General features: G+C 36.5%; 1 protein-coding gene across 4 annotated transcripts in view; it reads left to right on the top strand.

The window, feature by feature from the left end:
• LAMA4 (laminin subunit alpha 4) overlaps nt 1-25,186 on the top strand; it is a 133,039-nt gene that overhangs the window by 87,998 nt on the left and 19,855 nt on the right. For all 4 annotated transcript variants that reach the window (XM_045188685.3, XM_045188686.3, XM_053914064.1 and 1 more), the window contains exons 17-31: nt 3,747-3,863; nt 5,447-5,626; nt 8,304-8,443; nt 10,577-10,753; nt 11,636-11,781; nt 12,204-12,366; nt 13,229-13,362; nt 13,828-13,999; nt 16,564-16,695; nt 17,794-17,936; nt 19,483-19,621; nt 20,084-20,221; nt 21,851-21,984; nt 22,857-23,021; nt 23,811-23,964. In XM_045188685.3, coding sequence (XP_045044620.2) covers nt 3,747-3,863; nt 5,447-5,626; nt 8,304-8,443; nt 10,577-10,753; nt 11,636-11,781; nt 12,204-12,366; nt 13,229-13,362; nt 13,828-13,999; nt 16,564-16,695; nt 17,794-17,936; nt 19,483-19,621; nt 20,084-20,221; nt 21,851-21,984; nt 22,857-23,021; nt 23,811-23,964 — 2,234 coding nt within the window. The remainder of the gene's footprint in view (nt 1-3,746; nt 3,864-5,446; nt 5,627-8,303; nt 8,444-10,576; nt 10,754-11,635; nt 11,782-12,203; nt 12,367-13,228; nt 13,363-13,827; nt 14,000-16,563; nt 16,696-17,793; nt 17,937-19,482; nt 19,622-20,083; nt 20,222-21,850; nt 21,985-22,856; nt 23,022-23,810; nt 23,965-25,186) is intronic.

The following is a 25,186-nucleotide window of genomic DNA, read 5'->3' as shown; positions in this document are numbered from 1 at the left end:
TCTTGTAGCTTGTGTTCTTCAAGTTTACTGTAGTTAGGACAAGCCTAATGACCATAGAGAAAGAAGCACTTTCAGAGGCTGGTGTTTGCATCTGCTAAAGCAAGTACCTCCAAGAGTGAGAGGAGAGAAAGGAAAAAAGGGAGTAACTTCAGTCAATTTTCTATCTTGCAAGTTACTCTTAAAAACAATTGAATTGATTAAGAATTCCACTGAACATTATTCATCTCTGAAGTAATGATCTCATTTCTAAGGATATTTGAGCATTGACTAATGAGATTGGAAATCCATTATCTAGCTAACTTCTAACTACCACCTAAAAACAAAGGCCAAGTTTGAAACTGAAAAAACTTCGGGGAATTTTATCAAAGCAATTAATCTCGAGTCTAATTGTGCTTTTTATTTTTTTACAAGGAAATACATAGAAAATAAATGCACTTGTTTTTCATATGCAGAATATTTAACTACTTAACTACCATAAAGCAACTATTAATTTATGTTTCTGAGTAAAGAAAGGCAGTAAAAAATGCTATTACGTTTCTCAATTCTAATTAATTATGTAAGTCCAGTCTTGAACATAGTCTTTAGAAAAGAATTAGAGTATTAGCAGTAAAGAATTTGATTAGTAGTAAAATATTTAAAAATAAATGTTGCCATATCTGTGTATTGCTTTTGTCTCACGTGGTGTGAAGACCAGAATAGCAGGTCTTCATGATTCAGTGACTTGGTTTATTCTCCTTTGTAACTTGCAACGACTTTCGCAGCCCTGTCATTATTGACCCCATGAAAGCAATTTTTCAACTTTGGGAATATCTCTTCAAAGTTCCATATTTTATATACAGATAAATCTCTCTGCATTGGTCTCTTCAAATATATTATAGATTTGGTCACCTACTTCGTGATTTTGTTTGGTTAAATCCCTTCATTTATTGATTTGTAAAAGGGACACCGAAGGGCAATTAAAATTGAGTGGTTAAGAACTTGTCTCCCTTTAAACAACACACATTTGTGATATAAATCTAAATTTTCAAACTGAACCATATTCCTCTGCTGAGGTACACTGTAACTTCAGATTACTATTAATTTATATCCCAAGGACTTTCAATGATCAATCATCTTTATTTCCAGTTTTCCTTTTCTTCATTGTCTATAGAAAACAGCAATCTGTAATAAACTCAGGAAGCAGCTATTTAAAGGAATCATCTATTGAATTCATTTGTAAATTTAAAAAAATGTTTATGTAAATCATGAGTTCCAAATAGGACACACTATTTATGAAACATTTCTTCTTATAAACATCCAGCCCAAAATAGATTTTTGTTCTCCTATTTTTATCAAGAGCTCCAAATATAGAGTTAAATATACTCCTTCTCAGTATATCAGCCAGTGTTTTTTGCACTCACAGGACCCAAAAAGAAAAGCTAAAAAGATTTTTTGTACCACAATATTCAAAAAGTAAAGCTAAAAGAGGGAGAGAGAATATAATACAACTAAAAAACATGTTTAAGTCCCTCCTTGAATTCTGGGAAATTCTCGGGCACTACCCAGAGGAAATAAGAAAGAAGTGCTGCTACTTTGGTTCCATTGTACTTGGTGACAGAATCAACCAAGCGCCACCCATTGTATACCCATTATACACATGTGGGGGGAAAGATAACTGAACAAAAAACCAAGCACACCAGACTATACAACAGAAAACAATAAGTACCCCATGGGAGAGTATATGTTTGTTTATAAGCCCATTAGAAAGAAAGAGAAGACTATAATGGGAAATGAAAAAAATATTTTTCTGTTCATTGAGAAGCATAAATTCCTTGATGCTTTGTAAAGTAAAGAAAGCATGAAGCCAGCATTTTGGCAAAGTTGATTTTTCAGTTCAGGTGACAAGTTTTATTCTATCTTAACTTGTTTGGATTTGGTCCAAGATAACCCAGTTTACGGACTATGTTACAAGCACACTTTCAAGAATCATTTTTAAGAAAAAGACTATCAAAATACATACAAGAACACATAGGAAACCTGACAGAGAGTATATACACGCATAAGGTGTAATAAATTTAATCTGTAATTAAACCCTTCCCACAAAGAAATCTCAAGTCTCTGATGGCTTCATCAATGAATCTTCCAAACTTTAAGAAGAAATAGCACCACTCAAATATAAAATCTTACAAAAAATAGAAAAGGAGGAAATGCTCTCTAACTTGCTCTATGAGGTGAACAAAACTTAGATACCAAAATTGGACAAGGATATTATACAAAAGGAAAATTATAAGCTAAATTCTCTCATAAAAAGATAAAAATCCTTATGAAGATATCAGTAAGTCAATTCTAACATATATAAAAATGATAATACATGACCAAGTTAAGTTTATTCCAGACTTCAAAGTTAGTTTAACACTTAAAACATCAATTGTAATTCACTACTCTTACAGAATATAGAAAATTTATATAATCACTTCACTATATGCAGGAAAATTATTTAACAAAACTCAATACTTATTCATGCTTTAAAAAAACTCATGGCAAAATAGACATAGACTTATGCTTTTGTAATTTAATAAAGAATACTAAAAATAATATTCAGCAAATTAATACTAAAATATTGAAAGCTTTCCCACCAAGAATGAAAGCAAGACAAGGAAGCCCCACATTACCAGTCTAGTTCTATGTACACCAATTAAAAATTAACTTTTTAAAATAAGACCATTTGCAATAGCATAAAATACCTAGCAATAAATCTGATGAAAGATGCTAAGATCTCTGCATAGAAAACTATAATACACTACTGAAAGAAATTACAAAATTTCTAAATAAATGGAGATCAAAATCAGAATTTAGACTTACAGAAGTGTAATTAAAACTGTATTAAAACAAAGTCTCAAATTTGTAAAAATGACAATTCTGAGAAATTCATCTATACATTCAATATAATACCAGTTAAAGTACCATCACTATATGTGGAAAAATTATAGAACATGGAGAGCAGCAAGAATAGCCAGCACAATCTTGAAGAATAGAAACAAAGAGGAAGACGTAAACTACCAGGTATCAAGACTTATAACTCTACAGAAATTAAAACAGATACAAAAAATGTAAAAATTATAGTAGTGTATTATTTTTTAATACAATTTAAAAACAAACACAACTAACACACAGATATAAAATTCACAATAGTGGTCATCTTTGGGTAACCACAGAAGTCTCAGGAAACTATAAGGGTGCTAATAATATCTTATTTTCTTGACCTGGATTCTGGGTGTATTTTGTGTTTGGTTGGGGAAAATTCATCAAGGTGTGCATTTATAATGTGTGCTCTTTTCAAGATGTATGTTGTGGATCAATTAAAATTTTATTGAGACAATTCAGAAAAAAAAATTATTCTTACATAACCAGTCATCACCCTAAATATAGATGCTTCTTTTCAGCTCTTAATCAACTGCACTGCTAGGTATTATTAGCCACAATAGTGCTATATTTTTCAGTCAAAGAAATTAGACAGTATCTCTATACCTTTTATGAGTCACTTTATGACATCGGAAATTACTCTCAAGCAGCTACCCAGTTTCCTGCACTCCTGTACCTCTTAATTGAAATGTCACTCTTCAGAATTAGTGTTGTATGCTCATGCCATATTCAGAACATTGCGGGTGACTCCATGGGACAAATCAGAATTTTTTTGTTGAAACAGATTTTTTTTTTCCCCTGGCATCCTTGCCCTACTGGAACTTCTTTCAACTTCTTCTCCACAGGCAATGATGAGGCAGTGGCTGACACCAGCAGGCGTGTGGGTGGAGCTCTAGCAAGAAAGAGCGCCCTTAGAAACAGATTAAATAGTGCCATTGAGCAACTCCAAGCCACAGAAAGAGGTAAGGATCAGACAGAACGGACAGAACTTAAGCCTCGCCTGTTTGTTCACTGGTATTGGTATACCTTTGAGAAAGGATAGGTGATTCCTTGCTTATAGACCTTTTTATAAGTAAATGTTATTTTCTGATGACAAAAGAAACTATGTTCATCACACACACACACACACACATGCACACACACTCCAAAAAATAAATTCTAGAAAATAATGATAAAAGCTGTAACCACACCATGTAGGGGTGACCATTAAATTTGAATTTTCCTCCAGTTGTTTGTACGTGTTCATGTTTTTTCAAAGAATCATACTGTTTATATGTACTGTTCAGTAACCTACTTTTTGAACATCCTTCTTTATTAATAAATATGCCCTAATATGGTCATTGGTTTTCTCTGGCCCCAACTGTAAACAGCTGGCCTCTGTTACATGCCACGTCGTTCTTATAGTACAAGCAAGGAGACCAGCGAGCCAAATAGAGAAACAAGAGCGCTCACCCATGTTGCCTAATCTGAGACTCCACTGGTGTTTTAGAAAGACGTGATTGGAAGCAGATGTCCGTTCCCTGGCATGGTGAAAGTTAAAACATGACCGCTAGAGGTGGACACTTTACTACACAAAGCAAGTCCAGCCACACCAAAGCCCAGGCCACGAGGGTGTCATCCACTGAGAATCCCTGTTGTCAGTACCATCAGGGCCACCACATGCTAGGCACTGGGCTGTGTTTTTCATACATTATCTCATGTGGGAAAGTATCACCATTACCTTTAGCCTGATGTGAACATGGAGGCTTGTCAAGGTCAGGGAACTTGCTCCAAAAGGCACAGTCCCAAAAAGAAGCAGACCCAGCAGTTAACACTACTTCCATCAGAGCATGTAACTTTCTCCATTAAAAAAAAAAATCGAAGCTACAACCCACCTGACTGATCTTTGGTTTTTTTACAGAAATAATGCATAAGCATTATAGAAAGATTAGAAAATATAGAGTGGGAGAAAGAACAAGAAAGATATTTTATTTTCTCATTACCTAGGAAAAATATTTTGTTGTAAACATATTTTTCTTTTATGTATATAGACTTTCAATAAAAATTGAATTTCACTATGCCCTTTTGAAACTTGCTTTTCTTATTCAAAAATACCTTTCCTTACCAATTTACTCGGTACTACAGCATCGTTTTTATAGCAAAAATTGTTCCACCTAGAAGAAAGTGCTGTTTACAATAAATTTCAGACACAAACATTGTATGAGTTAACTCTCATATGCATTCTCTGTGGCTTTCTCACCAGGTCTCTAATCTAAAGAAATAATAATCATTCTTTTTTTAAACTTACTTCTAATTGGAAAATATTTTAAGTGAGCTACAAGATTTTAATGAGACTTTAGAGTCTTTCAAACTTACTTATTACTACTACTTACAGTATTCTTGTGCACCTAACTTATACCATAATTAACATATATTTAAAGATCTTAGTTTGGCTTCAAAGCTCTAAATTTAAGATCTGTTTTACCCGTTGATTAAAGGGCCGTTCATGTTCCCAGCAAACATCCCGCTTCTCTGCATAGTGAATGTCTTTGTGTTCTGTGTGAAGGAGACACTCAGCAGCGCCTGGGTCAGTCCCAGCTGATCACCGCAGAAGCAAACAGGACCACCATGGCAGTCCAGCAGGCTACCGCCCCGATGGCTCACAATCTCACCAAATGGTCGCAGAATCTACAAACTTTTGACTCTACTGCTTACAACACTGCAGTGGACTCTGCCAGAGATGCAGGTATCACTTAGAAATATCTCAATTTGCATCCAGTTGAGGAATTGGCCATTGAACTCTGCACATAGTTTGTAAAGCAGCAATTTTCTTTATTTGGGTTTCAGATTGGAATTCTGTAGAAGTTAACTTAGAAAAGGAGAAAAAGGGTTTTTAGAGATTTATTTATTTATTTATTTTAGAGAGAGGGGAAAGGAAGGAGAAGGTGAGGGAGAGAAACAGTGTTGTGAAAGAGAAATATTGACCGATTGCCTCTTGCATGCACCCCAACCGGGGACCGAACCTCCACCCAGGCACGTGCCCTGACCAGGAGTCAGACCTGCGACCTTTCGGTTTTCGGAACTATGCCCAACCAACTGACTCCGCTGGCCAGGGCAGGAAAAAAACTTTGCTCGGTTCATCTGTCAATATGTGTGTGTGTGCACAAGGAATTTATATGTGTTTCACATAAACACTGAATAGATTGGTTAAAAGTTATAATTTTTTTCTATGTGAAATATGGTAGCACTTGTTTTTATGAGTGTGAGCCTGTTCGCTCCAGGAAGATCAATCACATGTTAGGGTAAACAACCCTCCCAATCTTGCTTTCCGGAAAAAAATTTACTAAACAGTAGCATTGCTTTATGCTTATTCCAAAAAAAAGCAGGTTGTAACCAACAAGTACTGAATATGGCCTAACACAACTGAGCTGCTCCCAACAAGGACAGCTTGTCAGCCAACTTGAACACAGATTTATAGCAATGAAAATTAAATATTTTGATGCCTACCTAATTTATTTAGTTTCACATAGATGTTTAAATCACATATTACTTGGGAAATTTCCTTTTTTCCAGTCTCATATTTCTGTTGTCTTAAATATCAATGTCTTTGTCATGACTAGAACTTTCTGTTCTCAAACATGGTTTCATGTTTGTGTTTTTTATTTTAATTTTATGGTTTAAATTACGGTTAGCACACAATATTCAGTTTAGGTGCACAGCATAGTTCATCCATGGCTTTATAGACCATAGTACCTTTACTTCCATCTGAATTAAGAAGCAACTTTATTAATCTGTATATGATCACTAGAAATTTGATCTAAAGTTGCAAATATCTATTAGCATAATTTTTAATATTCATTTTTTAAGTATATAGTCATGAGTTCTTTCATGTCCCCACTCCATTGCTTTTAAAACTTGATCTTTAAAGAGTTGCCTACCTTACATTCAACATTAACATTTAGAAAAATATTGTCTCAGGGATATTTCCTAAATCTGTGCTAAATTTTCCCCCTCCTTTTTCAGCTCTGTTTGTGCTTCCAGTAAGCATTCAGAACTAGCACCAAATGAAACTGTTTCAAATTACTCTGTTTTCCTCAAATAGCATTTTGTGATTCAAAACAAAGTATGTGAAAGAGCACAACATAACACAAGATACTTTCTAAAGACTCTCATATAAGGCGGCTTCTTTTCTCTGAGAGAAGTAAGGGCAGGGGAACCTCTTCATATATATTTCCATAATCAAAATTTAATATAATGCTTTAAACATACTTTATTACTTCTAATTTTTAAATACTATATTATAAAATGTCTATTGTGACCAGTGATCCAAACAACAAATATTTATCTCTGTAGTAATCAATACAATAAACTGGTAGTTGCTATTATTTTACTTAATCCCATTCTCTGTGCTAGAGAAGCATCTTGTTTCCTAAGTACAGCACGAGGTTTTTCCTCAGTCTTTACAGACATGGTCCCTTCAATCTGAGTTTAGTTTGGTTTCAGTAAGAGACTTGCGCTTGTCCAGCTGCTGACACTCAATGACCATGGCTCCGCCCTTAGAGAATTCCCACAAGATACTAATTTCTAGTCCACTGCTTCTCAAACACTAGTGTGCTTCAGAGTTGTCTGTGCCCCACTCCCAGCGTTCCTGACTCAGTAGATTCGGGGTGGGACCAAACAAATTGCATTTCTAGCAAGTTCTCTGGTGAAACTGACACCGTTAGTCTGGGAACCACACGTCTAGAGCCACTGCTCCAGTTTATGAGACTTTGGACAAAGGTGTGCCATTCCCCATGTTTGGGGTTTCTCTCAATAAGCTATATCCTTTTGGTTCATACTCTTTTCTATGTGTACATTATACATCAAAAACAAAACATAACCTAAAAAGTCAGTATGATCTGCTTGTACCGTCACCCTTGTTGGGCCCGTAGCCCATGACTGCCCACCCTCACCTTGGCACAACTGCCACTACTCTGGGTGCTCCCTTATCTCCTCCATCCTCTTCTGCCTCTGCCAGGCCCATTGCAGCAGCAGTGTGAGGTATGAATGAGCGTCCTGGAAAATAGCCTTTCTCCCTCCTTGTGCCCAGCATTTTTAAACTGTTACATCAGTTATATTGGAAATGCAAACAGAACCTATGCTGTGTAGTGAAAGGAACATCTGCATATTTGTTGTGGGTCCTGCTTTTTATATATGTACTTTATAAGTCAGCTTGTTCTGCATACATCTATAAATTGTTATGTGCTATAAATATCATAAAATAGGAATCGATTATGCCTGGAGTTTAACTATTAATTTTACAGAATTAAAAATAATTTCTTAATAGTTCTACCAGAAGTAACATGTTTATCTCTTCACCTGATTCCTGAAAGATAGTTAATAGTGAAGTATTTACTCACGTGATTAATTTTTATTAACTGCAGTAAGAAATCTGACAGAGGTTGTCCCTCAGCTCCTGGATCAGCTTCGTATAGTTGAGCAGAAGCAACCTGCCAGCAATGTTTCCACCAGCATCCAGAGGATCCGAGAGCTCATTGCTCAGACCAGAAGTGTCGCCAGCAAGGTAACCCGTGAAAAGTCATCATCATCAGTCACTCGGTGACTATGAGAACATGAAGAGCAGCTTCCAGAGCCTGGGACCTGTCTACTCTATTATCTAGCTCTATAGTTCTCAGCTCTCCCTGGTCATCAGAATCGCATGAAGAGCTGTGAAAACTAAACCCTTTCCTACTCCCAAGCTCAAAGCAATATACCAGGCTCTCAAGAGAAAAGGTTCAGCACCTGTATGTTCTTAAAGCTCCCAGGGATTCTAATGTGCAGCCAAGATTTAGGACCACAACACAACCTAGTCAGCAAAGCTCATAGAGCAAAAGAAATCAAGTAAAGCCAAGCACAATAGAAGACTCAATTATTATTATTATTATTACTTATTATTTTAAGTTATTTTAGTGCAGTCGCTATATGGAATAATCTTGCCCATCCTACCTTTTCAAAGAATTTTGTGCTATAACACAAAGGATATGAAGCTTTTACTGACCCCTCCACAGGTTTAACTGAGGAATCACATACCAGTCCAGCTGAATAATCTCAGCAAAGACCCCATTCTGAGATGCTGATACAGGAGCAACACAGCAACACCATAACCAGCACTAGCATTGGTAGGAATTATCCTGATGCCACAGTTAACATTTACAGTGCGGCAAAACAGGGCTTGTTCTTGGCCTTCTTTTTAATTTGTTCTTTATTGATTTGTAGGCCAGCAGCGTTTTTTACAACCAAATTATACGATTTTATTTTCTCAATTGAGAATTGGCCTGAACAGACTATTAGTCTGAATTACTGACAGAAATAAAAGTTGAAAATCAACTATTTTGTAATGAGGGAGATAACAATTGGTAAATACACCTACCTTCTAAATGATATGTGATAACTGATTCTACATCACAAATTACTTTTTTTAGATACCTGGGAGAACATTTCAAAACAGCTTTATTGTCAAGAAATGACATTTCCAAAGCTGGGTTCTCTGTGAGTGCTTTCTCCTAATTTTACCCATATAGAGTAGAATCTGGGAGCCTTGAACACCTAAGATCGTTTTCTAAAGAGTCTTGGCAACGACTGTGGAACCCACTAGGCTCCTCAAAGTCAGATGCTTTCTGTGCAGATAATACATCCTTCTTTGACTCTCAATTTTTACATTAATTCCACATCCTGCTTGATTACTTATTAAGATGTATTGATGTTTACTCCCTGACAACATAGGACAGCTGCACTCTAAGCACCCGGGAATATAATCTTGAGCTCAGTCACCGTCACTATTAACCAGATCAATATTAATGACCTGATGTAGAAACATGCAGTCATTCAGAAATATTTGCACAAGTGGCATGGATGTACTGTCTGTCCACTTCTGAATACTCTGAACATCACCTCGAATCAGACTCATTTAACACATCATATTGGGCCTCTTAGAAATGCATTTACTGAGTTTTGCTTTGTTGTGATGCCTTTCTGAGAATCATTATTAAAAAAAAACATATTAATGAACTCATCCTTAGAATCATTATAATGATAGAGCCAGGTCCTAGAAAGCATTTTTATACTGGTCATCTTATTTCATTCTCACAACAGATTTATTGTCCTCATTTTACAGGTGAGGAAACTGCAGGTTAGGTGACTCGTTTGGGATTACATAACTAGGAAGTGGCAGAGCCAGGTTTCAAGACCTGTCTCCAACTTCAGAGCTGGGTCTAGACCCCTCCTACCTGTCCAGACTCACCCCATGCTCTTCTTTTGAAGACTCTGGGGACAAATTCCCATCTGTACTAATACCCAATATTAGTTATACTTCTCCCAACCAGTTCATTGTTGTTAATCTTACAGACCCTGTGAATTGTATGACTAAGTACCCCTTCAGCTGCTTAGTTCACCCTGACCAAGTATGTAGTTCATTGTGAGTTCATATTTATACTCATTCTTCAACTTACTTGGTCATCCCATTTTAAATTTAAAATATTTCATTACAATCCACCTAAAATCCTTTCTCCAACGAGGTGAGGACACTCGTAAACAAAGGCATGGAGGAGAGGAGAGCTCAGAGGCACATCAGGAATGAGGGAGGCCCACTGAGAACCATGGGAAAGCTCTGTGCCCATTTCTGCACCACACTTTTAATGGAATAATTTTGTAACCCCAGGTCCAAGTCTCCATGATGTTTGATGGCCAGTCTGCAGTTGAAGTGCACCCTAAAACCAATGCGGAAGACTTAAAGGCCTTCACGTCCCTGAGCCTGTATGTGAAACCTCCTGTCGTGAAGCAGCCAGAACTGGCTAGGACTACAGACCAGTTTATCCTATACCTCGGAAGTAAAAATGTAAGAACACGAAGTTTCATTTATATTTATTTTTATTTTTTAATTACAGTTTACATTCAATATAATGTTTGTACTAGTTTCAGGTGTACAGCATGGTGGTTAGACAATCATATACTTTACAAAGTGTTCCCCCTGATATTTCCAGTACCCACCTGGTACTGTGGTACATAGTTAGCTCGGTATCATTGACTATATGCTTTATTTTACATCCTGTGATGACTATTTTGTAACTACTAACTTGTACTTCTTAAAAAGAGGAAATAATATTAAAAGGAAAAATAGGTGCTTCTCCCTTGCCTTACAACAAAGCTACGTAGGCCAACAACAAAATTCCCATTCTGGTAACTCAAAAGGTATAGATTGTTTTAATGCCCAGACTAAAGTAGTGAGTTAAAGGCAAGTAGTTCTTTCTGTGTGGAATATTTCAAGGCTTGCTTCATATCATCCTCACACTGCTAACTTTGAAGTGTTTGAATATAGCATTTCAAAGACCTTCAGAATACAGAAGCCTATCACGTTTGATGCTGAACTCCGAAGAAGCATAGCAATTGGTATTGGCAGGCTGCATTGTGTCCCTGGTTAACTAAGCAAAGCCAGCACACACTCCTGGCAGCCATCAAATGTCCACAAGCCTGCAGTTGCTTGCCTGCCTGTCCAGATGCACTTGGACAAGCCCAGGGGGACCCCAGACTGACGCAGCCACAGGGAGGCAGGAAAGGAAGAGGCACTGCCCAGTCTAACAGAAACTTTGGTAATAATTCATCCAGACATACCTTGATATGGCCAAGCATTGGAATTGTTTATTGTCCTCTAAGGAAATGAAGACAAAAAGATGATATTTATTCATTTGGATTTTATTTAAGCAACTTCTTTACATTTCAGGCCAAAAAAGAATACATGGGTCTTGCAATCAAAAACGATAACCTGGTGTATGTTTATAATTTGGGAACTAAGGATGTAGAGATTCCCCTGGACTCCAAGCCCATCAGTTCATGGCCGGCTTACTTCAGCATTGTCAAGATTGAAAGGTAAAGTGAATCCATGACACAGGGCTTGTGTGCACATTTCGTAAGACACAAACACACACACACCACTTACAGCCTTCCTGCGGATGTTGGAAGTAGCATTTTCTTTCCTCTTCTTCCATTATCCCTATACTCCTTCCCAAATATCTCAGTGAAAAACAAAAGATTAGAATATATAGTCATCATTTTTAGATACCAGTCTGATTATTAGATCTTTTTGTCTGGCCAATCCATGAATTAATTCAGAGATGGAATGTCTTTTTTGCCCTTCCCATTGATTGTTGACATTCTGCAAATGCTTATGAGTATGACAAAATCAAATCACGAACTCTGTGACAAGGTAACATTAACATCGTAACATTAAAAATATGCCTTTTCCATAAATTATTGGGCTAAAAAAGAGTGTAAATTCATTATCTCAACAGGGTAGGAAAACATGGGAAGGTGTTTTTAACAGTCCCAAGCCTCAGTAGCACTGCAGAGGAGAAGTTCATTAAGAAGGGGGAGTTTGTAGGGGATGACTCCTTGCTGGATCTGGACCCCGAGGACACTGTGTTTTACGTTGGTGGCGTACCTTCAAACTTCAAGGTGAGCTCTCCAGCTATATTTTGGCTTCTTGCAAATCTACAATAATTGTTTTCAAAAATCCCTAAGACCTACAATGATTTGGGGTTGGGATGGCAACCTTGATATTTCAAGAAAGAATTAAGCTCAGTAGGATCTGTAGAATTCTGAACGAGGATCTGTAAATCTGGTATACAAATCTGGTCTCCACGACCATATTTTCATAGTGTCGAATGCATTCAAGCTATAGCTCACACTGGAATATCAATTCATTTCATTCTGATACATGCATATGTCATTAATATTTCTCCCATCTATGGCAGGAGTATCTCTACCTTGTGGGTTTGTATCTTCAAGTTCACAGATGACAGTTTCAAAAGCTTAGTTATCTCAAGTAATATAAGCATAAAATGAAATACAAAGCAGGGGGTGGGACCTGGGGGAAAGAAAGTGTTAGACCTGATGAAAGGCAAATAAAGGGAAGGCCCAAGAAGATGGGGACTCCATCTAGGATTCAACTCCAGGACTGTTATTTACTAGTTATAGGCACATTCTTGGGCCTGAGAATTACTTTCTCTTTATATGAGAACAGGAATAACTACTTCACAGAGCTGATGTAAGGATGGATTTTGGTCATGAATTCATTGCCCAGTGGGTGACTGGCACATAGTATATACTCAATAAATCTCACCCGCTCTGCTAAGATATGAACAACTGAAAAATCATGATTTATCAAAATGGTTTGGCATAGAGTAGACAGAAACTCGGGGCTAGAAAGATATCTATACCAATGGGTAAATGTCTTAGACCTACTATTTGTTTAACTGCCTGTTCTGTGTCCTCCTGGTGAAATGGGACGGTTGACAATGCTTTGTCTGTTGCACAGCTTCCTGCCAGCTTAAACCTGCCGGGCTTCACTGGCTGCCTGGAGCTGGCCACTTTGAATAACGATGTGATAAGCTTGTACAACTTTAAGCACATCTATGATATGGATCCCTCCAAATCAGTGCCCTGTGCCAGGTAAGAAAGTGTTGAGTACTAAAGACTTTGAGAGCCGTGCCGGAGCAGCGGGAGAGACAAGTGTGAGCCCATGTCCGAGCTCTCAATCTTTTCTTTGGGGAAACTGGTTTTGAAGCTGCATAATAGTCATGCCTGCAAAACACTTTTCAGGTTTTCTCTTCCATAGATGAACATGAACAGTTACAAAGAGGGTTAAACTACTTATTTGCAGCATTGATGTAGGGTTCCAGAGACTCGGGTTTCACTAGAGACTTCTGTTCTCTTAGCACACGGGGTAAAGAAGGAATCTATTAAAAACAACTCATTTACCTTACCTGTAAATGCTTCTTTGTGTCACCATTCAGGCCTCATGACTTCACTGAAATGCTGGAAGGTCCAAGGAAGATGTCATGAGATGGTTAAAAGGGCCTCACTGGGAAAGCACAACTTTGCAATACTTACACGATCCTTGTGTTTTTATTTCAGAGATAAGCTGGCCTTCACTCAGAGTCGGGCTGCCAGCTACTTCTTTGATGGCTCCAGTTATGCTGTGGTGAGGGATATCACCAGGAGAGGGAAATATGGTCAGGTGACTCGTTTTGACATAGAAGTTCGAACACTAGCTGACAATGGACTTGTGCTTCTGATGGTCAATGGAGTGAGTACCAATAAAAAGTCCTACATCTTCTCCTTTATTTCATTTACTTTCTGCTATGCATATTTCTAGGAACCTTCCAAGGTTGTGTCGGGCCATCCAAATGAGGTTTCAGTTTAGAAATCAAACTAAATGGGTTATTCGACTGAATTGGATGTCAGCAATAAGTAAATGCAGCCCTGAAGTGCATTTCCCTGCGCTACATTTTATTAAATACTAAGTGTATATTAAATATCTCCTCTTTAATACACTGAGGAAATTTTTTAAAATCGGTGCCAAGATAAAGAAAAACAGTGTGTCTATGGATATTTAACACTGGCTTTTTAAATCATCTGCCCTAATCAGTAAAAAAAAGTTTGCATGTTTACTGTATATGAATGTGTGTGTATATATATATCTTTATTAATAATATACATATACAATATATGAATAGAGTGTTCAAAACTGGGAATAAGAGACAATTTATATAAAGATAATATTGAGTAAAAATAAGTTATTTTAAAATAAAGATGAAATTAAATAAACACTTTTATTCATTAATTGTACAAAATTATTGTTAATAGCAGTACTCAAACAATGTAATTAAATATGTTTAACTATTTTTGAAAGTCTCATTAAACAATTTGTGATAGAATGATTCAAAGTCTTGTCCAAAGTCCACTTTACTTCAATATTAAGTTTTATTGGCTGTTATAACTGGACAGGATACCTCATAAAGGTACAGCTGGAAGAAGTTTACCACTGGCTTTGCTCACTAAATCATGATACCATTTTTCAGTCTCATTCACCACTTGGCAAATTTAAATTTGTCTGGTACATTGCCAGCTTTTCTGATGTCAGTCTTGCAAGCTAATTATATATTGCGTCATTTTGTACACTGTAAGAAAAGAGTTCAAAGCCACTGGAAACTTCATTTGAAAGATTTTTAAACAGGCTACAAGTTTCTCCCAGAAGTGTTTTAATAGTGCAGACATGAGAGTTTTTATAAAAAGGACACTCACTGTGTTCATTAACAAGTTCATTTCACAATAGAAAAATTTCCAAACATATTTTTTAAAAACCATCTCTCTGATGTAACTTTTCTTCAAAAAAATTTACTCTCTCATCAATTGTTATAATACACCTACCCTGAAATGACAGATCACGTATTTTTTTAAACAATGAATAGGTTTCATACTACTGGAAGACACTTGTCATCACAAATGAAGGTGAATAAATTTAGAATAATTCATTTTATAAAGAAAAATGTGTAACTCTCTTTAAACGACAGCATTTTTAATAATTTGCAGGATATAATCTGCAAACATCTATGTGTCTCAAAATATTGTCACTCACAGTGTCTTAATAGAAAAGCATTGTAAATATTCCACTATTTAAGCCCTCTCACCTGTAAATCCCTGTAACCGAGCACTCTGCAATAAACTGCAAAAGGCTAAAAGCAAGGAAACGGGTGAGGGGCTACTGTCAGCCTTCAAATGGGGAACTTCACTCTTCAAGCCTCATATGTGTGAAGCCCATGAAAATCCATTCATAGGACAAAGTGAAGGCCTGGGGTCTGTCCATGTATTAAATATGAAAAGTTAGTTTTGCTTTCTATTTTAGAGGTTTTAAATGAGTATAAATAAAAGCTGAAATATTTCTTTCTATTCCCCAATGGATTGTTTTCCACATTCTCAGGAGAATGCAAACTCCGCTCAGAATATCAATTTCTCTAAAATAGGGACTTTGCATAATACCTTATCATTCAAATCCATTGAATTCTTGTATCTATGAACCGTCTCCTGAAACAAGCAAGCCTGACTAGTGAGTATTATGGTGTAAGTGTAATACTCAAGTGACTGTTACAGAATTACTCTGGTTCTTGAACATAATGTGGTCCAAGTGAATAATAATTTCATATTTATTTACAAAAATTCAGTGCAGGATAACACAGAAATGGCCTTGTTTTTTATATCCATATTTGCTGATAATTTTTTAAGGTTCTCTTTGGTGCCCCTTGGAATTAGTTTTAAATGTCACCAATGTTCCTCTTAAAATTAAATGCAATCACATATACTGGCTTTTTATAACTTTCAAAAGTTGCCTGGAGAAAAGTCAGTTGAATGCATATGGCCTATAATAGTCTGTTTTCAAAATTTTTAAAAGAAAAGGAGACCTGACTTAGGTGGTGAACACACGAAGATATTTTATGTAATTGTATACCTAAAACCTATGTAATTTTATTAACCAATGTCACTCCAATAAATTCAATAAAATTAAAAATTAATTTAAAAATAAAATAAAAAATTTTAAAGGTCAACAAAGTAAATGTATAATTTCATTAATTCATAGAGTAAATAAAAAACAACAGAAGATAGTTATTTAAAATTGTATGCAAATATTAACATTTTGGTATATTAATATGAAACATAACCACTGATGTAGTTATAATTTTAAGAACTTCATGAGATATCCTTAGGCTTCCAACAATTTCAGCAATACAGAATGCAGTATTATTTCTCAAATTCAGCTAAATCTGCACTTTTATAATCGCAGATGCTCACATTATAACTCCCTTTTCTCCTCAGAGTAGGTTTTTCAGCCTGGAAATGCGCAGTGGTTACCTGCACGTGTTCTATGACTTCGGATTTAGCAATGGCCCTGTGCATCTTGAAGACACTTTGAAGAAAGCTCAAATTAATGATGCAAAATATCATGAGGTACAAGTCATTGCAATTTGGGTAGTCACTCTGTTTCATTTAGTTTTGTTGGGACGTGAATCTAATCAGATGTTCAACTGAGAGATGTGGGAAAGTAATTACACTAAATATCTTTGTATCTAAAGACTGACAGAAGGACTCTCCATCTACTTAACTCAGGGATGAGGTTTGCTTTAAAAAAATAGATGCTTTTGTCATTTTGACTTTTCTAAAAACGAGTCACTGAAAGATTAATTTTAGTTGCTCCATTAACCAAAAGGCTCCTGCCATGCTCACTATCTTGATTACAGTGACAGTCCTGTAGAACCCTCCTATACATTTGTCAGAAATGCCAAAGGGTAGACATATAGCCATTTGTTTACTTATCCTCTGAGCCCCACTAAATACAAAAAGAGTACATATAAGTAAATAGAGAATCTCCTTTTAAACCGTTTACCCACAACTTAGAAAATACTAATACAGTTTCCTTATAAAGAGAACCCACAAAGAACACTCTTTAGTCTTGAAACAGATGTGTAGTATGCTGATAATATACTTCATCTATTTTTATTAATAACAACTTTAAGTCTACAATTTAATAAAATGTTTAAAAGCATAATATCTTTGAAGTTTAACTGAAATGCAGAGAGAAATAAGAGGCTACGTTTCTCTTCTCGGTAAGTCTATAGCCTTCATGACGACAGTTTACTATAAAAGATTATTTTAACTATTTACCTGACTAGCATTTTCACAGATTTGTTAAGGCTTCTCACTGCGTCACCAAAAAATAACACCTGGTAGCATGCAGCCTAGGTTCCAGGGGTACCTGTTTATAGTTCCTTCCCAAATCCCCTCAAAGGGGCCAAAGAAATCAATTGGTCTCATGACAAATTTTTCCTGAATTAGCTCCTTCTCCATATGGGAATCCTTCTTCAGGAAATGTGAATTTCTGCATGTCTGTCATTTAAAAAGGAAAACCTGTTCTCCATTTTGTAAACAAACAAGCATAAGAACATGGAAGTCTAGCTGTTCTAGCCAGAATAATTAAAATATACAGTAGTCTTCAAAAAGTTGCATGGTAACCAGTGATGAGGAGTTACTATGCCTTCTTTCTCCCAGATCTCAATCATTTACCACAATGATAAGAAAATGATTCTGGTGGTTGACAGACGGCATGTCAAGAGCATGGACAATGAAAAGATGAAAATACCTTTCACAGACATATACATTGGTGGGGCTCCCCCAGAAATCTTACAATCCAGGTAAGTTTTCTTTGTTAAGTGGTCTCTTGTTTCTAACAACATACTGGCTGAGCATTCAACACCCAGGATGGGTCTAGCAAAAGGTTTAAGCTCTCCCACTTGCTGCTTCCACACATGCGCACTGGCACACGCACACATGTGTGCGCTCGGGGCCCTCTGCAGCCAGTTCTCATGACCCCCTTACATTAGTATCTGCCAGATGTGATACACATATTTCTCTAATTGTGTCCCTTTTGTTTTAGTGTTATTTTAAACTTATTTGAATTCTCAAATAGCATCTGAAGGTAAAAATTTTAAGCTTATCCAAGGGGTTGTGAATTATGTACGGTGAAACATTATTCTAACATATTCAAAAATTCACTGTCTCTTATTACATTTAATTCATAGCATCAGAGACCTGAAAGACTGAGAGACAACTTTACGATATTCCAGTCCAGTGGTTCTCAACCCTGGTTCTCTCTAGAATAACCTGGAAAGCTTTCATAGACACCATTGTCCATGACCACTCTCCAAAAATTCTGAGTGCTCTGAGATAAAGCCACAATATAAATATAAAATTAAAAAACAAAAACAAAAAGCCTTCCCCAACCAGGCAATTCTACTGAGCAACTAGGGTTGAGAAATGCTGATACAGTTCACGCTCTCATCCAATACAGAATCCACATCTCCATTAGCCCTCACACCTCTCTTCAAATAAATGTAGTGATGTATCTATGATTAGCTGTGAATGTAAAAAATCAATTTTAATGACTTCAGTTTTTATAAAGCTTTTCCGTATATTGAATTACAACTAGTATAATCCCCCTTCCATGTCACAATGCTTCATATGTTTAAAAGGCTCCCCAAGATTCCTCTTCAAACTAAATAGCCTCTTCAGTCCTTCAGCTGTGCCACGCTGGACCTTTACCCACCATGGTTGCCATTACGTGCACCCCAATCTGTCCTTCGGTACGACCCTCCCAGTATGATCTTGTTGGTGCACAATATAGGGACCTGTTACTCCTTAGTTGGGCTAGTGTTCATCTAAAATACATTGAAGACATTGTAATTTGAATAAAACTAACTTCATTCAATATCCAATAACATGTTCTTGGGTACTCCTATATACTGGGCATGATAATAGGTACTAGGGCTACAGTACTGAGAAAAATGTCATCCCTTATCTTATAAAATATTTCTTACTTTCCTAATAATCCCAAGGCCCAACATTCACACTAGCCTTAGTTGATTAGAGTGTGTGGCAAATTAAACCAAGAAGATGCGTTTACAACCCAAGTGGATTAGTGGAAGACTGAAAACTGTGTTGAAATCCTCACTTACAGGTTGTGACATAAGAAATTAACTTTTCTTAGTTTACTTTGATAGCTTATACCATGTGAAATTACCAAGAACTGACCATTTTTACCCTTTAAATAAGTCAGTTATAAATGATTATAAATAAAATTAAATCGCATGGCCTACATACATAGGGTAACATCGTCATCACAGCTAAAGAAGTACATATATAAAGAAGTACATGTATCAATGAAGATTAATTTTTTTTCAGGACTCTAAGAGGACACCTTCTTCTAGATATAAATTTCAGAGGATGCATGAAGGGTTTCCAGTTTCAAAAGAAAGATTTTAATTTATTAGAGCAGACGGAAACCCTGGGAGTTGGCTATGGATGCCCAGAAGACTCTCTTGTAAGTACCAATCAGAATCTCTTTAATAATAATAAATAATAGACATAAAAGTTACCACTCTCAAAAGCTGTAAAGCTCTTTTCAGCTTCTTTATAATCCTAGGTACACCTTGGGCTCCTTTCTGCCACCAGCAGAAAGAATCATTAAGCCAGGAAGGCCTGTGGGGTTTCTCTGTGACTGGTCCAGTTGCCTCAGTTTTCCAGGGGCGGGGCTTCCAAAGCTCAGAGAGGCTGTGTGAGCATCATTACTCACTCAGGATAGAGGAAGTAAAGAAGTTGAAGCCCCATCTGTTAGAGGAACACAGAAAGAAGGTTCACATGCTTCAATTTCATTATAAACCAGAAGTTTAACAAAAGACTATTAATACAGAAACTAGCAGATGAGACCTTTGGTATGTCAGAAATACGCATTTTACGCATTCGATAATTATCACAAACACTAAATTCACTCTTTAACACACAGATATCTCGCAGAGCATATTTCAATGGACAGAGTTTTATTGCTTCAACTCAGAAAATATCTTTCTTTGATGGCTTTGAAGGAGGATTTAGTTTCCAAACGTTACAGCCAAACGGGCTACTCTTCTATTATGCTTCGGGGGTAAGTATTTGTTTTTCTCTGAGGAAATGTCTTTGTGATGTTGGTTTTTCTCTATTAAAAATACTTTTAAGCACATGAGTAGTGCTTAGTGATTTTTTTATTCAGATTCATTTTGACTCACATGTACACACAGAATGCCTCATTACATACACTTCATAAAATATTACATAGATTGCACATCAGAGGTTCTTAACCTGGGATTCACAGACCCACTCCTCAGGGGTTCCGGAAGAGAATTCAGGAGGTCTGTAGAATGGTGGGGTGAAATTGCATCTTTATTTGCTCTAACTAAAGTTTAGCATTTCCTTCTATTGTGAATGTTGGCAACAAGTCAAAATAATATCAGCAGTACCTGTAACTTTTTCATTAATAGAAATCACAAGTATTTTTCATTTAAGCTATCACAGATATCTCAAAATATTTATTTTTGCTCATAGCTACTTCTAAATTACAGTAGTTACTAGATCTGATACTAGATTTTATTATGTAATGCCTTCATAAAGAAATACATGTATTACTATATCACAAATTTGTTGTTTTAATATTTTGAAACTGTATTTCAATATAATTCATTTCCTTTGGGTTCCTATACATTTTCTTATATGCATATTAAAACATTATTTCATGAAGGGGTCCATATGTATCACCAAACTGCCAAAGGAGTCCATGGCACAAAAAATGTTAAGAACCACTTTATGTTAAGAACAAACACACATGTGATTTAATTGATAAATTACTAAAAAGAACGTACTTCTCTCTCCTTGCATTTGCTGCAGAACAGCTCAACGTCAAGATCCATTATTTCAAGAGTAAAGTAAGACCTGCAGAGGCTCAGTGATCCTGGTCACCACCAGTGGATACGCTGGTGGGCTGGGTCATGCTATGATTTCTGACAGCAGCTTTCACTTCTCACACTTACTGCTTTGTACCTATTACATTTATACTGAAGTTAATTTAAATCAGTAGCATCTGTGAGAATTTACCCAAAGCACTTTTTTAGACCTCTGTCACCTAACCCGAGTCAGGTTACCATGATTAATTAAATAACACTTTTAGTCCCCAAAAAAGTAGTTACATGCTGGGCTAACTGTAGAGTTTGGTGCCCATATTGGGGAAGAAAAGCAAGATTATCATGTTGCCAATATTTGAAGACAGATGATAAGAAAGTTTAGAAAAAGCGATGTTAACCTGATTCTTAAAGTATTTCTCTCCTGCCTCTGTGTATCAAAAGTGAAACATTTAAAAAGCCAAACTATCAAATGAACTTTTGCCTGGTCACCTAGCTACATCCCCAAGGAGATTCAAATATTGCCTGGTCAAAAGGGATTAAAAGTGAGACATGATAGAGTAGAAATGCCTGAGTTAGGAAAGTGACATTAAGACAACTCTCAATATGACAAAATCACCAGAAATTTTCAGTTCTAAATATAGTTTTTTTCCATTAAAATGTGTCTAATTTTATAGGTAACATCGACAACAAGCAATTAGCTATTTTGTTTTTGTTGTTATTCATAGAAAGTATTTTATAAGCTGGGTGTTCCTTTAAAAAATAGCATCAAGTAAATGTTGAAAACATGTTTCCCTTTTGGATACATGGATCCCTGCTTGACAACCGCGCTTGCCTTTCAGTCAGACGTGTTCTCCATTTCACTGGATAACGGCACTGTGGTCATGAACGTGAAGGGAACCAAGGTGCAGTCGACGGAGAAGCAGTACCATGACGGGCTGCCCCACTTCATCATTACCTCTGTCTCACCCGCAAGGTACAATCCTTCCATCAGATGGCTTTACATGTAGGGCGGGATTCTGTCAGATGACCACTCTGAGTCATAGGCTATCCTATTACTTTTCTAGTGTTAAAAAAATATTGGAAGGAGTTACTTAACTCCTATTTTAAAAAATTGCTCTTCATTTTCAAGACATGCAAAATAAGTCACTATAAAATTATTTAACAGAAATATAAAGGTTTTTTCCCCCCAACAAAACCATAGGCTAAGAATCTTGAGAGAACTGCCTGGATATAGTCCTTACTCAGTGGAGAGCAGTGGTTGGCACACAGGAGGAGCTCAGCAAAAACCGGTTTCATTTCATTTTAAATTTGGCAATTGAGAATGCTACATTTATGGCCACATTTAAAAATCTCTAACTTTATCTCTAAAGTATATACCGAATTTCGTTTCCTCTGCTGTAGACTGCTCCTACATGCCCAATTCCATGGAGCCCTCCCAACGAAGGAAAACATCAGTGGGCCTTTTCTGGACTCCATTTCCAATCAGAATTAAAACATTTAATGTGCTTTACAGTGAAAATGCTCCCACACAAATGTGTTTAAATGATCACCATGAAGTATGTTCTGGGGTTTTGTCCATCAAAAAGAAAGAAAAAAACAATGCTGATGACTAGTCATCTTAACTTCTTGCTTTTATGGATTTAAATTCCAAATCATGGTTTGGAAGTTCTTTACTGTGTATGGAAATATTAATTTTTTTATGCTAGGCCTCATAAAGAGTCTAGAAAACTACTGTTTTTTTTATTAACCAGATGTCCCATTTCAATTCCATGAGAAAACCTGCAACCTTGAACTCAAGGTAGAATGTTAGCTGTGTGGTGTGTAAACAAGCCTTGTCCTTTGCAGATATGAATTGATAATAGATAAAAGCAGACTTGGGAGTAAGAACCCCACCAAAGGGAAAGCAGAACACACACAAGCAGGTGAAAAGAAGTTTTACTTCGGTGGCTCACCCGTCACTCCCCAGTATGCTAATTTCACCGGCTGTATAAGTAATGCCTACTTTACCAGGTATATTTTTATTTTTTATAAATCTGCATGATTGATAAAGAAGATCAAGTCAGTAATGAAAATATTTACATCATTAAAACAAACCTATGAAATGTATCAGAGGCATTAGGGTAGTATTAGAAGCTTGCATGTACTTGAGTAGCTGACATTCTTGGGTTTGTAATTAGATTTTCTTGCCCTTTAATTTCTGTATAACTTGGTGAAGTAAACCTTTGTTATTTCACCTGCAAAGTGCAGATAACAGTAGTGCCTGCCTGGTACTCTTGTTATGAGGATTAAATGAGATAATGCACATAAAGCACCAGGCATACAGTAAGCTATAAACATTAGATGTGATTATTTCTGTACTTCTTATTAATGATACAGTACAAAGCAACATACTCAAACCCTTGTTAGAGGTTTAAGAAAGTGTTCTTAACTTAATACATGACTTTAAACAAAGACATTCATCCAGGTCCTTAACAAAGACGAGGACTCCCTGAGTACAAGAAAAAGCAAGGGAGGAGTTTCATACAGATTAAGTAATACAGAGGTGGCCCCAATCATCCAGAGTGTGGTGAGGAAATCCATGCTCATCTGTCAGAGTGTGCTGGTACCAGGCACAAAGTTATTAGTAAATTGGTTAAATGGTCATATCAAGGATTCTGATTAAGATAGTGGTTGATGGGTACAGACCTATCACACTCACAAAAAAAATTTAATTGCTAAACTTCTCTGACTTCCATAGTTTTTATCATGTAATTCTGAACAGTATTTTTAAGGCTTTTTTACCCCATTCTTAAAACATAGGTTGGACAGAGATGTGGAGGTAGAAGATTTCCAGCGGTATTCTGAAAAGGTCCACACTTCTCTTTATGAGTGTCCCATCGAATCTTCACCATTGTTGCTCCTTCACAAAAAAGGAAAAAATTCCTCAAAATCTAAAACAAGTCAGAATAAAAAGGTAAAAGACAATGCCGTGCCAAGTTCCCAATTGCCCTTATATATTCCATGCACACAACTTTAGATGCTGATGCTTTGCAGAATTTGCCCTAGTTTGCAAAGATAAGGTTCTTGTAGTAGCAGATATTCCAGTTTCCCAGCTTTGTTGCATCTATTCTTGTTCCTTAAAAAACAGTTTGAATCAGCTTTTACCCATGCTTCCAACTACTTTTCAATAGCGTGGTAAACCGCTCCATACTTAACAATTTTTATATATCATGTTGTTAGTACCATTATTCTCTAGTTTCATTTGCTTTTGTGCAACAGTCTCAGGCTTTTGTCATAATCATGGAAATTATTAAAGTTTCTGATCTTACCCTTGTTTCCCCCTCTTTCTTTCCCTCCACTTCAACCACTCACATGTACAATTGATCTGTGTCATCAACTAGAGCTGCCATCCTAGCTTCCATTTTCAAAACCTTGAGTTTTTTCAAATATATGTTATGGATTATGCTATTACAGTTGTCCCAGTTTTTCACCCTTTGCCCCCTCCACCCAGTGCCCACCATTCCCTCCAGCAATCCTCCACCTTATCCATGTCCATGGGTCATGGGTATAAGTTCTTCGGCTTCTCCACTTCCTATGCTGTTTTTAACATCCTTCTGTCTGTTCTGTATCCACCAATTTGTACTTCTTAATCCCTATACCTTTTCCCCCATTCTCCATCTTCCCCCTGCCAACTGATAACCCTCCAAATGACCTCCATATCTATTATTCTGTTTCTGTTCTGCTTGTTTGCTGACTTTGTTTTTTAGATTCAATCATTGATAGTTGTGAATTTATTGCCATTTTAATGTTCATAGTTTTGATCTTCTTCCTTTTCTTAAATAAGTCCCTTTAACATTTCATATAATAATGGCTTGGTGATGATGAACTCCTTTAGCTTTACCTTGTCTGGGAAGTGCTTTATCTGCCCTTCCATTCTAAATGATAGCTTCACTGGATAGAGTCATCTGGGTTGTAGGTCCTTGCTTTTCATCACTTTGAATACTTCTTTCCAGTTCCTTCTTGCCTGCAAAGTTTCTTTTGAGAATTCAGCTGAGAGCCTTATGGGAACTCCCCTGCAGGTAACTAACTGCTTTTCTCTTGCTGCTTTTAAGATTCTCCCTTTATCTTTAACCATTGGGATTTTAATTATGATGATGTATCTTGGTATCGTCCTCTTTGTGTCCATCTTGTTTGGG

Source organism: Desmodus rotundus, chromosome 11 (assembly GCF_022682495.2).
Source record: "Desmodus rotundus isolate HL8 chromosome 11, HLdesRot8A.1, whole genome shotgun sequence".
Taxonomy (NCBI): Eukaryota; Metazoa; Chordata; class Mammalia; order Chiroptera; family Phyllostomidae; genus Desmodus; species Desmodus rotundus.
The sequence above is the reverse complement of the archived record's forward strand: the minus strand, read 5'-3'. Positions and strand labels throughout refer to the sequence as shown.